Source organism: Jatropha curcas, chromosome 2 (assembly GCF_041381405.1).
Source record: "Jatropha curcas cultivar XTBG-Jc1 chromosome 2, XTBG_Jcur_1.0, whole genome shotgun sequence".
In the NCBI taxonomy this organism is placed as follows: Eukaryota; Viridiplantae; Streptophyta; class Magnoliopsida; order Malpighiales; family Euphorbiaceae; genus Jatropha; species Jatropha curcas.
In genome coordinates this window covers 25,012,089-25,025,337 of record NC_143152.1, presented here as the reverse complement: position 1 = coordinate 25,025,337, position 13,249 = coordinate 25,012,089, and the positions used below count along the sequence as shown (strand labels likewise).

At 29.2% G+C, this 13,249-nt stretch overlaps 2 protein-coding genes across 4 annotated transcripts; both read right to left on the bottom strand.

Annotated features, from left to right (window-relative positions):
- Positions 1-784: 784 nt before the first annotated feature.
- Positions 785-1,521, bottom strand: LOC105636293 (metallothionein-like protein type 2). The gene is made up of 2 exons (XM_012219541.3): positions 1,362-1,521; positions 785-1,259 (listed from the first exon to the last, which is right to left on the bottom strand). Exons 1-2 carry the CDS (start codon positions 1,427-1,429, stop codon positions 1,085-1,087), a joined length of 243 nt encoding a protein of 80 aa, XP_012074931.1. The 5' UTR covers positions 1,430-1,521; the 3' UTR covers positions 785-1,084.
- Positions 1,522-4,901: 3,380 nt separating this feature from the next.
- Positions 4,902-8,893, bottom strand: DAU1 (TRM32-like protein (DUF3741)). 3 transcript variants are annotated; one of them, XM_020680157.3, is made up of 5 exons: positions 8,710-8,893; positions 8,007-8,207; positions 7,657-7,742; positions 5,952-7,551; positions 4,902-5,830 (listed from the first exon to the last, which is right to left on the bottom strand). In XM_020680157.3, exons 2-5 carry the CDS (start codon positions 8,167-8,169, stop codon positions 5,067-5,069), a joined length of 2,613 nt encoding a protein of 870 aa, XP_020535816.1. In that variant the 5' UTR covers positions 8,170-8,207; positions 8,710-8,893; the 3' UTR covers positions 4,902-5,066. The 3 variants fall into 3 exon arrangements, with proteins under 3 accessions (XP_020535816.1, XP_020535817.1, XP_089573527.1); XM_020680158.3 differs by having other exon boundaries at positions 7,657-7,739; XM_089717401.1 differs by lacking the exon at positions 8,710-8,893 and adding an exon at positions 8,478-8,666.
- Between the last annotated feature and the right edge of the window lie 4,356 nt (positions 8,894-13,249).

Genomic DNA, 13,249 nt, shown 5'->3' with positions numbered 1-13,249 from the left:
TTGGTTGTAATTTAAAATATTTTGATTAGGACTGATTTTTCATTTTTTTTTTATAATTTGATTGGCTTTTTTTATAAATTTATTTTTAAATATACATCTACACATAATTAAGATTTTGAAATTTTTTAATTTTATTCTATTTAAATAAATATGTGTTATAATGCATTTGAAAATTTTTAACAAAACTTTTTAAATTTATTGCTGATTTACCCTTTTTTTTTTTTTTACAGTTTACATGTATAAATTAGAGAATGAAATTATATTTAAAAATTAAGTGAATTTTATTTTGAGATTACTTTATTATATAAAATATAATTAGCATTATAAAATATTTTTAAAATAAAATGTAATTTAAATAAACATTATATTTATTTTATACAGGTGGCATTATATATAGATATTGCGAGAAAGTAATAAAAGAAAATATTTCTCCAAAAAGGGATAGTATTTAGCAACTTTCCATCGATTTACATAACATATTATTTTTAGTTTTATTTTTATTTAATACCATATTATGCCCTTGAAAATACTTTGTGTCCAATAGCAAATACCTTAAACCGTAGGGCTCATTTTTCAATGAGTTATAAATGCATGCTCATGTGAATAGTAACAGCACCACTCACTGTCCTTTTCCTTATCTAGCTAACTACTACACTGTCCCACCCATTTTCCTTTATCGAATAATGGTTATCACGCTTTCACCTTCCTCCAATTGCAACCCGAAACGTTTCAATAATTGCACATTCCGAAAACAGCAGACCCATCAATAATTCATCAACAGACATTAGAAAATAGAAAAGGAGTTTCTCATTAAGCTTTCAAAGCTATTTCACCCCTCGTACTCATTTACATATTCATATGCTAGTTTTTAATTTATACAATATATAACGTTAAAGCAACAGGCAGCCATTGCTAAACACAAGCTCACAAGCCACCACTACTTTTATTGAAGCTCAAAACCAGAAACAAACGAACAAACTCATACGATATCTAGACTCTATTAATTATTTCTCCTTTTTTAGAAAGAGAGAAGCAGAGTCATCTCTGCTTTTACTTCTAAAAAACAGACTGATCGCCGCCGATCTCATTTACAGTTGCAAGGATTGCAGGTGCAGTTGTCACCGCACTTGCATCCGTTCTCAGCTCCAACGCCGACCTCACCTCCATCGACAAAGCGTGCCTTCTCCGGTGCAACTCCGAGAACCTGAGTCTCGGCGGTGTTTTTCTCGGAGAAACTCATGTCAGGATACATCTTGCATCTGCAAATGAGCAGAAATAAAACAAAAAACCAAATTACAACTAAAATCAAACAATTTTAATCGATCAAAAATAAGATATAAACAAAATTGTTCAGATCTTACCCGCCACAACCGCTGCCACACTTGCAGCCGGAGCCGCAGCCGCAATTTCCACCACAGCAAGAAGACATTTTTAGATACTCAAAAAGGAGAACTGATCTTTCAACGCCGATTTGATATGATAGTGAGCGAGTGTACAATGACAGAGCATTGGAGGCTCAATTTATAGGCAGTTGCGAAGAGAGATTGGTGGATATCGACCGTCCACGTGTCACGATAATGCGTCACACTTATCCTTACGTATCGGTCCAAGGCTTTTTACCTGCTTTCTTCCACATACGACATACCGTCGTTTTGGGTAATTCTGGTATTTTCTGGAGAGTGAGTTGACCAAAAGCCTTCCACCGTCCGATTGTATCATTTTGGATCAAAAGTTTAATCGAACGCTGGCATCTATCAAGATGGACCCATCATGATAAATTTTAGCCGTTTGATGGGTCCGACCAGGGGCCATTTGGCAGTGAAACTATCTAACGTGTCGATCAATATGCGATTGGAATCATTCAAAGGCCCAGGCAGATTCCCCACTGTTGTAGTTATGTGCCCTGTGCATTGGATTATTGGTACACTTTTACTTGGGAATAGGGACTTTTGGTTAATTGAAACTAAGGATGGAAGTGGGGCCGAAATTTACAACATTTGCATTAGAACATCCAAATCAGTTTAAATACTTTGATACTAATATCCATTTTAAATTCATTTAAAATTTCTTTTGAAATACAAATAATTAAATCAGTTTAAAATTTTAAAAATCCATATCCCTTCTACACCAATTTAATTATATTCAAACTTATTTTAAATATGATCCATAAAAATCCATTTTATTTATATATACACAATATCTCACCAAATTTATTATAGAAAAATTAAAAATTAAAAATACTATACTTCCTCAGTTTCATTTTATTTGTATGGTTTCACAAAATACGCCTATTAAGAATTTAGTCAATAAAAATTATTTTACCCTCCTTTAACCTTAATAACTCATTAAGATATAAAAGAAATCCTTCATTCAACGAACAATTATAAAGGCCATTATGAGAAAAATAATTATTTTTATGTTTAAATTTAAAAATCTTACAGATATTTTGAAACATAAAAAAAAAATAACAAGCAAACAAAATAAAAATAACAAGCAAATAAAATATGACGGAGGGAGTATTAATTTCAATTATTAGTAACACCTAGCAGTTTACTTGAATTTTATTATAATTGAAAATTAATATAACATTTTTAGTTTTTAATTTTCAAATAAGATAATGAAAGAAACTTTCTGCAACATGCATGAGAAGCTTGCTACATGCAAATGCTCATAAAAGAATATAAAATATTACAGGAGCAAACTACACTATTATGCTTCGTCCATAGAAAATCATTAATCGAACATTTAAGATTTAAAGTTTAAAACAAAGAAATCAATAATCTATCTTGTATTTAGAACACCTGACACTAATGACATCTTATTATCAGGGGCTCCATTTGTAAAAAATCATTAACCGAACTTTTAAAATCTAAAGTCTCTAACAAAAAGGATTTAATAACCTATCCTGTGTTTTAAATCGAGGAATTCATCAAAAGAGAGAGAATACAATAAAATTTCATTAAGAAGTTCAAGAGACTATAAACTCAGTATCTATTCAAAATGAAATTATTAAAAAGAAAATAAGATAAAATGAAATAAAAGAAGGAAAAAGAATGAAAATTAATATTTTTAAAAATTTATTATCTAAAATTGTGAAATTTTTTACTTTTTATCTTTTGAAATAATGATTTTTTTTTTTTTTTAATTTTGTCACCCAACTTTTGAACAAATTTTTTGGCTCCTTAACTTTTGTTTTTGATTCTGCCACTGATTAGCATTAACAAAAAAAAAAAAAAAAAAAAAAAAAAAAAAAATCTTACTAACCGAGATAAAATGGAATTTCCACAATAACTGCAAAAGCTCTCTCTGGCAATTGCAATGGCTTCTCTATCTCTTCATGAACGTTGAAAATTTCTGTGTTTATATGAATATCATTTTGGGTTTTAAAATTGAAAGAAGTTAGAAATTTTAATTTTCTACGACGTTTAGGTCTATTTGATCAGAATTTATTGTATCTTTGTTATTATTATAAGTCTTAGAATTGAGTCAATATATTTCTTATGTAACCATAGGTACTATGTTGGATTATATGCCCTCTTTTGATTGTTTCTATGCTCTCTTTTATAAAGGAAAAGAGTATGATGGCCCAATGCAATAATTTTCTTCCAGAGGTCCAATTATAAACATTTTACCCCTTCAAAAATATTAATTTTATGCAGATTATAAATGATAGTTTTTTACAAAATAGTGAGTGAAACTTCCTTATTTTTTATGTTTCTTTTAATTGATGTTAATTTCATTTGCAATTGAGGTAAAAACCAAAACAACTAAAGTAAATTTAAGCTAAACTGTTAGATAGATAATTTTATTCTTCATAATATTAAATAAAAATATTTTTAAAGAGTTTATATTATTAGTGTTTGTAAACTTTTCTTTTCTTTGTAATAAGTGTAATCTAGAAGAAGAAAAATAGAGAGAGAAACAAAGAAATAGATTCAGTGATGATGTCGGAATTTGGTTTTAAAAATTTAAAATGATATTGTTTTTGCCATGCTAAATAAAATTTAAGCGTTTCATGCTTATCGCTGTGTTTGAGTTCAGACAATGCTTTTAAAAAGGAAAAAAAAAAAAAAAACCCAATAGAACAGAAATGTAATTAAATTAAGAGAAACAAATAGCTAAAATTAAAAAAGTTCAAAAGTGAAATTATGCATACATGAATCGATGTTATAGAAAGTTGATTTAGAGCGTGAATACTTTAAAGGGATTTTTCATCCGTTTCGGTCAATTAAGGACTTAAAATAATGAAAATTATTAGTTCAACTAGATAATTATAATTTTCATGGAAATTACATCATGGGGGAATGTAATAGAAATTTTAATAGCTTTATAAATGAAGAATTATATGAATATAACGAGATAAAGAAAGTAGAAAAGTAATTGAAAGAATATATTAATTGTTAGGTTATTAAATATAATTAATTTTTTGCAAGTTAATGTAATGAGACCATATGATTAAAGAAATTATTTAAATTGTGAATACCTCAAATTACTTGGACATATTGAGATTGTGAATAAATGATCGTGACTGGAGCTAGATGAGATTTGCATTATCACAGGCCCATGATTGGGCAATTTAGAATAATATTATTTTGATTAGTCGTTATAGTTATCCAATTTTTAGGCTAGACTTTATTAGCATTTCAACAAATTTATTATTAGGATTCATTAGATTGAGTCATAGATTTGGATTCTTCAATTTCTAGAGTTAATACCCCCCTTCTATTTCTTTTCATTTTACTAAATCCTCCAGAACATTCTTTTATAGGATCAATATGCCATTAGAATAGCGAGTGATGTTAGTAACCATCAATTTCTATTATTTATTTAATATAATCAAGAGAGTGAAAATGTTTTATCTTCACTCTTATGGAATTGAAGTCGCTTACACAATTGATATATTGTTGATAATCAATTCCCGTTATTCATATAGTTTAATTATGCATATATTGATATACATGACTAGTGCTGAAAATAAACTATATTACAAAGTATATGAATTGAATCATTTTAACCCTCCTACTTATCTAAACCTAAGAATACAATTTAAAAAAGAAAAAATAATTTCATGTGTAAAAAGCTAAATCATCATAAACCAGTTCATCTAAAAGCTCATCGAAAATCAAGTCCTCGAGTTCAAGCCCTACACATTCACTATCAAATTGCAGATTCATCCATCCATCACTCTTTCCTAAGTCTCTACTTACAGCATAATTCAATAAATGATCAGAATCTGAACTTGAGCTTAAATACCAACTTATAAGTGCCCACACTTCTTCAAGAACATGGTATCCTATGGGCATTGGACGAATATGCGAAAGCACAGACAATGGCATGGGACAATAAGTGTATGATTTTGCATAAATCTCCATCAACACTTCATTGATTAGGTCAAATAAGAGTAGATGGTTACAATGGTAACCTTCTTTATTTCCTGAACACTCTGGATCAAGAAGCATACAATCTTCTTCAAGTTCTTCGAATAAACCGGGATCTACTGGTTGATTACTTGCATGCCATGTTCCAAGCAATTCCCTTCCAGTAAAACCTGATAAATCTAATATATCTTTGACATAATCAAATTCAGCTTTTTCTTTTTCACCTACTTGAAATTCTAGAAGCTTTCTTGGAAACTCTATTTTTAACTCTACTTCGGGTACTGTTGGTGTAAACTTGCTGATGATTTCTGCTTCTGCTACTCTATCTTCTAAAGTATCAACTTTGTCAGGAGAGGGAGGGCTTATCTTCGTTTCTGCTTCTGCAACTCCGTCCTCTAAAGATTCAACTTTGTCTAGAAGGGGAGGGCTTATCTTCGGTTTTAAATCTTCTTCTGTATAATCCATATCCATTCAAAAGGACATATTAGAGTTAGTCACAAGTATGAATTTGTTTAAAATTTTAAAAGTAAGATATCATGTTAAGATCAAGAATGAATTAGTGACAAGCAATACCTTCTGAAATGGAAAAGCTTGCAGGAGTGACAGTATCTTGTTGAAACTTGGAATCAGGCACAAGGAATAAGCTGGGTTCTATCAGTTCAATGAAAGATGGACTTGGCACTGCAGTATCCTGATAATCTGGAAATGCTCTGTCCATTACCACCAATTTTCCCAAATCATCATTAACTAAACTCAACTTAGCGCTTTGATCAGAATTAGATATTGTTGTCGTTTCCAATTGAACCTCGTTAACTGAATTTGTTTCACTATCCGAACTCTGTTGAACATCACTTTTTACACGGTTTGATGAGAAGGAACTAGAAGAATCTTGGCCGTAGCAGAAATCAGATTTGAGGTTAGGAGAGGAGAACATTCTTCTAAAGGATTTTGGAGCATCTTCCGTTGTCAATTTTGATGATTCACAAGTATGTTTTGCTTCTCTGTTGAAAGTAGACTCGTATAATTGACTATATTTATCTAGTGATCCAATAAGAGATGATGATCTTTGGATCTGCCTCGTAGGAAAAATACAATTATCACTCTCGTTAACACTAAAATTTTCTTTTTTCCAAGATTGGCTTCTGAAATCCTTGGGAAGTCTTTCACTTTGACCATGAGGAATCTTATGACAGATTGCATCCTTGAGGATTCTACACTTATCATTTTTGCTCTGTCTAATAGCATACTGTAACTTGTGTTTAAGATCCTTGAAGCGTTTAATTGCAGCTGGATTCTTTTCATTTCGCATTGAACCTGGCGAGGAATTATCAGTAGCTTCAAGTTTTGCTTGGTTTTGTTTCAGAATTTTCTCTATTCTGCACTCAGCAGCTATTGATGGCATTGAATTTGACCGGGTATATTGTTTAGACTTGGACTTTTCTGCATCAGCTTCAACATTTTCTTGCTTCTGGCTGAATTTTCTTAGTCCAGAATTTGAATTGCGACAAGAGAATAGCCTAGACATAGAATATCCTCCTTTACTGCTTAAGGCTTGTTGGTTTTGGAAATGATGAGCCCAAAGAGAGCCTGGATCTTGTAAAATTTTCATCAGGAATTCTTCATTCAAGTTGATCATATCAAGAGCATCTGAAATCTCCTTTGACTTGTGATTTGAAGCATCCATATTGACTTCTTTTACATGTACTAATTCTTGATCTTTACTTTCTGCAAGAAGAGACTGATCATTTTCAGCTAATTGATTCACTCTATCCTCAGACTGCAGCTTAGGCTTCAACTGATTCTCATAATCTTCACAACCTTTTTTCTCCGACAATTTTTCTACAGATGGATCTTGTAATCTCATAGGTGAAATGGTCTCACTTTTCTCAGCAACTTTAGGACTTTTATCATTCAAGTCCGTTGCAGCAACCACACAGTCATTATTTATGGGTGCAGCAGCAGCAGGAGCAGCAGGAGCAGCAGAAGCAGCAGCAGCAGGGGGATTCTTTTCATCTTTCCGCACCGCATTGGATCGAAATGTACATGATAGGTTTTGATGTTTTCCCTTCTTTCTATACAATTCCTGTGATATAAGTGATTTTAGTCGAGACTTAATGGAACCTTTAGTTGCTGAACTTGTAGTTGCACTAGTCTGTATTATCTTCTCATCAACCTGATACATTTCAATTCAATTATTATAAAATTAATATTTACATATAAACAAATATACACCTTAACAATATTACTGTTAAGGAATATCATTTGTTAATCAATTCACCTTAGAGCTGTCATTTCTTGAGCTTTCCTGCTTTGAAATTCCGTCTTCCTTCAATAGATTTACATCATCTACTGACTTTCCATCTTCTACAGAAATTATAAGGTCAATGACACAAATAAATCGAACATTTTCCATACAAAGTCACAATAAGTTTGACTGCACTCTAGCACAAACTAAATATTGAGATTCAACAAACACACACTTCTAGTCTGTTCTGATATAGTAAATGGCAGATCAAGAACAATCACCCCAACAAAGAAACAAAGAGGAGTATACACACACACACACACACACACACACACACATATAATTGTGGGATTTTCATGTTAATGGAATCTAATTTGGCTTACCTACAGAATTTTTACCATTAACAACCCTCTTGTGAGGAAGTCTCTTCTTGATGTGACGCCAATGGTGATACTTAAGTATATGAAGCACGCCCCACATGCATCCTGCGCTCGTGTTGCTGTGATTCCTATCAGGGACTGGAGAGCTATGTTGTTCCTTACCCATTATTGATCAAATTGAATTCAGGTAAAAGCTTGTAAGACCTGATCCAATTTACGAGCAGTAAAATGAAGGTGAATATGAAGAAAATAACGATAAAAAGCCTTGTTTCTTATAAAACTTCAATATTAATTAAAGCAGATCATATAAACATGTTTGAAAACTACTAGATCCAACCCAGAAGTCTAAGCTAAAAGATTGAGACAAACCACTTGTAAAGTTTTATGAATTCTCAATATACAGAAGTTTTCTCTCTGGCAAATTTTGAAAACTTTTGATCCAAAGAATAAGGAAAAGGAAAGAAATTCCTTAACTGGTTAAGGCAACAATGAGATTTAGTTACGAATTTTCCTTATTCTTGAAAAATAATAGAGATTTTTGTATTATTGAAACAAAATCTTATTATTTTGTCCTCTCCATTCATATTCATTTGGAAAGAAATCATTTTCCGAGAAAAACACAACATATACCTCAAGGAAATGCAGCTGAAAGTACAAACTTATATCAATAATAGCATAAAAGGAAAATGAATTGGTTTTTCCATACCTTTCAGCAAAAGATGGAATGAATATTGGAAATGAAATCTCAAAAATCAAGAAGAAATTGATAAAATCGCAATAAACAAAAGAAATTGAAGGGTGAAGGTGAAAATGAATCCGTAAAAAGCGGATTATTATTGATGGTGTTTTTGTATTTGGTCCTAAAAACTCCAATTTCTAATTGCTATTTTATACTTTTAGTCCTGTAAATTCAACAAACACAGACTCTGTGGTTATTATTATTATTATTATTATTATTATTATTATTATTATTATTATTATTATTTTGAATATTAAAAAAAGAGATTTGAAACTAAATTTATTATCAGGTCATATACACGTTTTCATTAGATTATAACTTAGGTCATATACACGTTTTCATTAGACTATAACTTTGCTATATTGCGTAGTTATCAATTCGGTTTCTATATACATATATATGGTAAAATTGAGTGTAGACAGTAAGGATGCTGGAACCCATACCATACATGCATGTATACAAGATCCATTCACATTCTTAATTCATTATATTCTTCTTTTTAGAAAAAAAAAAAAATTAGAATATTTGTGTATGATTATTGTGATATTATTGACAACAAAAGCGTGTGGGGCTAAAAAATGAAAATTTTTAAAAATGGCAAGATTTTTGTTTTAACTTTTAACCAATCGTGCCAAATTATTTCCAATTTGCAAATTAGGAAAGTATATTAAAGTCTTAAAATAGAATTTCTATTTTATTTTATTTTCATAAGTGATCTAAAATTCTAAACAATTTAATAAGTACAGTATTGATTAGTCCAAATATATTTAAAGTAAATGATCCTGTAAATACTCTAATTTGATTATAAGCTGATGAATAAATTAGTTTTCAATAAGATCTTAATATCTGATATTTCATTTCTTTGCAATTATAATAGCAACATGGTAAAAAAAAAAAAAAAAAAAAAAAAAAAATTCAAAGTTATCAAACTCAAAAAAATTAGAAAAGAAAAACTAAGAATTTTTCAATAAGATTTTGCCATCTTGGGATTTCGGGAAAAGGGTGAATCCATCGTAGGAATTTGGTTTTCTTTTAAGGTTTTAGAATGTTTTCTGCTAAATGCTGGGTTCAATGTCAACCAGTATTAGGTTTATGTTACTCGTGTCAGTGTGTGGGTCTCATATTTGTATTGTTTATATATATATATATATATATAATTACATCCATTCTATATTCCTTGTCACTTTTGAGAAAATAATTTATTTTAAAATATTTGTCACATACGTGGTTATAAGGAGTAATAAATCTTTTTTTTTTGTTTACATTTTGTATATGATCAATATTTATTACTTCAATGTAATGGTTTTCTTAAAAAATTAGTATTAAGTTAAAAGTAATATAGTCAATTTATTTAATAATTTATTGTAATTTAGACAAATTTAATTACTTTTTTAAGAGACGTAAAATTCCAAATGTGATAAATATTATGTAGCAGAAATAATAATGATATTGATAGAGAATGGATAAACATCCTTTCACATTCTTAATTCATTGTGGGAGCTGGTTTGTCTTTTCTTTTTCCCCAGATTATTCATGTTGTATGAATATGATTTTTGTGATATTATACATTGACAACAATAGCGTGTGGGGCTAAAGCATAAAAAGTTCAATTCCTTGCTTCACAAGGTACAACTGTTTTTTTCTACGCTCTCAATAGTGAAAATATAATTATATTAATAAAAAAATTATATTAAAATTCTAATTTTTAAATAAAAAATCTTTCTAATATTAAAGAAAAATTTTTATTCAAAAAATATTTAAGTCGTATTTAATTGATGTATTTCATATTGCTCATACTTGATTTGTACTTAATAAGTAAGTTGAACTTATTTTATAAGGATTATCACGGTGATAATTGATGTTTACACCTACTTGATAAAAAGTTAGTTTAGATTGACTGATTTGTATTTATATTATATTTCAAGTATATATATAAAGATAATTATTAATAAATTTTTTTAATAATATGTTATGTTATCATTTTTTATAATTATGTCAAAAAATTAATAATTATTAAATATTATTATAAAAAGTTTAGTTAAATTATATATACCCCTTAATGGTCCTTTTACAATTCAATATTACTGATTATAAAAATTGTATCCAATTAGCATTCTAACTATCAACTATCCGCCACTAAGTAACAGTTATCAAGTGTGCACTTAAATGACTAAAAAACACAAATCTTTTTTATGAATAAAAAAATTGTTTTTTTTAAACAAAATTATAATTGCATCAAACCTCTTGAAATATTGTTAATCTAATTAGAAAAATTAATTACAATATACTTATTTTATCAGAATTAAAATGAAAGGTAGCCTATTGTATTTTGTTAAGTACTGCCAAGTCCTAAATTTGGCCTATGGTGTGAAGCCAGGCTGGGGCAAAAGACGGGGGATTGAGGGAGTCTGGCCCTCAAGTTCCAGAAATTTTTAAAATTTATTTTATAAAATAGTGATTCTTTTAAATGGGCCTTCTTTAAATCTTTAAATTTTTTTTCCCTTAATTTTACGGTCTATTCCCATCCCTAAAGCCAATTAGATTTATTTAAGCCTTTATCTTTGAATAGTAACTCCAATAACTAGGCATGACCACAGTTTCGGTTTCAAAACTACCGATTCTAGTTATAATAAAGGTGGAATTGAAACCGAACCGCTTTTAGACGATTTTTAAGACGGTTTCAGAATCGCCAGTTATGGTTTTTGCAATTTTGAATCAAAATTAAATAATATATTTTAAACTTTTTAAAATAGCTTGAATAAATAATAATAATAATAATAAATATTACTGTTGAAAAAAATTAAATCAATTTAATAAAAATTTTTAAAAATTAATTTCAAAAATTATAGTAAACAAAAAAAATAAGTTGAGAGTTTCTTTAACAATATGTTTTTCATGGTTTCAAATCAGAATCGTTAGTTTTAAAGCAAAACCGTGGATTTCAGTTTCAAAAAATGAAGAACCGGAACCGAATCTTAAATTCACGGTTTCTGTTACAGTTTTAAGAACTGTAACCGAACCTTTATTTTCGATTTGAAACCGAATCGTGGGTATTTCTACCTATAAGAATAAAACTTAGAAGGCTTGTATAAGTATTTTTAATATTGTTGACGGAACAACCACAATGTTGATGGAATTATAAATTAAAGATCTCATAGTTTTTAGCAACAAAGTCCTTATATAGAGTATAATTTAGAGACAAGTTTTTATTTTTTTCCTATAAATTAAATTGCCTTATTATATGTACTCTTCGGGTCGAAAAGCGACTATATTAAAGTTTTTTCGAAGATATTAACTTCACGACTTGATTTTCTAGTAAGTGTAGATTTAGATGCATGCTGAGGAAATACGTTTGATCATATAACATATTCAAAAAAATTGAATAATGATAAAAGAGAACAAATTCTAATTTCTTTTTAAATATTGTCAACATTTTTATATTTATTTAGATAACTAGACTTGTATAATTACGTATATAACGTAAATATCAATTTTAATTATATGTGTGTATTTATTCCTATGACTACGAGATCCATCATTGTCTCCTAGGCTATAGGTTTTTTTTTTTTTTTTTTGAGTAGATATTATTGTCGGCTACACAATAAGTTCTCATCTTAGTTCATTAAATTAGTGAAAACAACTGTGGCCGAATCACATAAGTGAGCAGACCAACTAGACTATCACCTGATTGGCATGCAGTACATGCTTAATTAGTTTTGTGACAATATTATAAATTATTTTGATTCATCATTTGATAAGTAGTGCAGTATAATTAAACTTTATAAATCCATAAGAAGTGGCTCAAAAATAAAACATGTTTGAGTACAGTAGCCAAGTTCTATATAATTAGGGGGTTTTGTTTATGGAAAAAATTCTTATAGATGGTAACAGTTATGAATGCAAAAATGAGATTAGTCTTATTAAAATTATATATATATATATATATATATATATATATATATATATATATATATATATATATATATATATATATATGAACTCTATAATTCATAAGGAGTGACTTACGTAGCGTAAGTAATGCTTAAGTTCTGGAATGTGAAAATTTGATATGTGGGAAAACTTTATAATACCCGACCTTTAAAAGATATACTTTTCTTACATTAAAAATTTTGTTTGTCAAAATGGTGTAAGAAAGAATTATTTGCAAGCTGTAAAGTGACGAAACTTTTATGATAGCTATGCTATCTAATCAAGCTGCAAACAATGAAGACGATAAACAACCATATACCCCTCGTCGATCCATCTGTCCCCAAACTTTGACCAACCGATCGATGCCACTAGTTAAACCTATCGGACTCGGCCCAAATTGTGAAAGACAAATTAAAATATATTTTTCTTCAAAAAAATTTTATACTGAAAATTTAAAAATTTTCCTTAGCAAACCTCTGTATCCACCCCTGCCTACGAAGCAACAATGCCGATATATGGTTCGATTTGACAAGGTTAACCATTAATCAAAACAATATTTATCAGTTTTGAAGTTCTT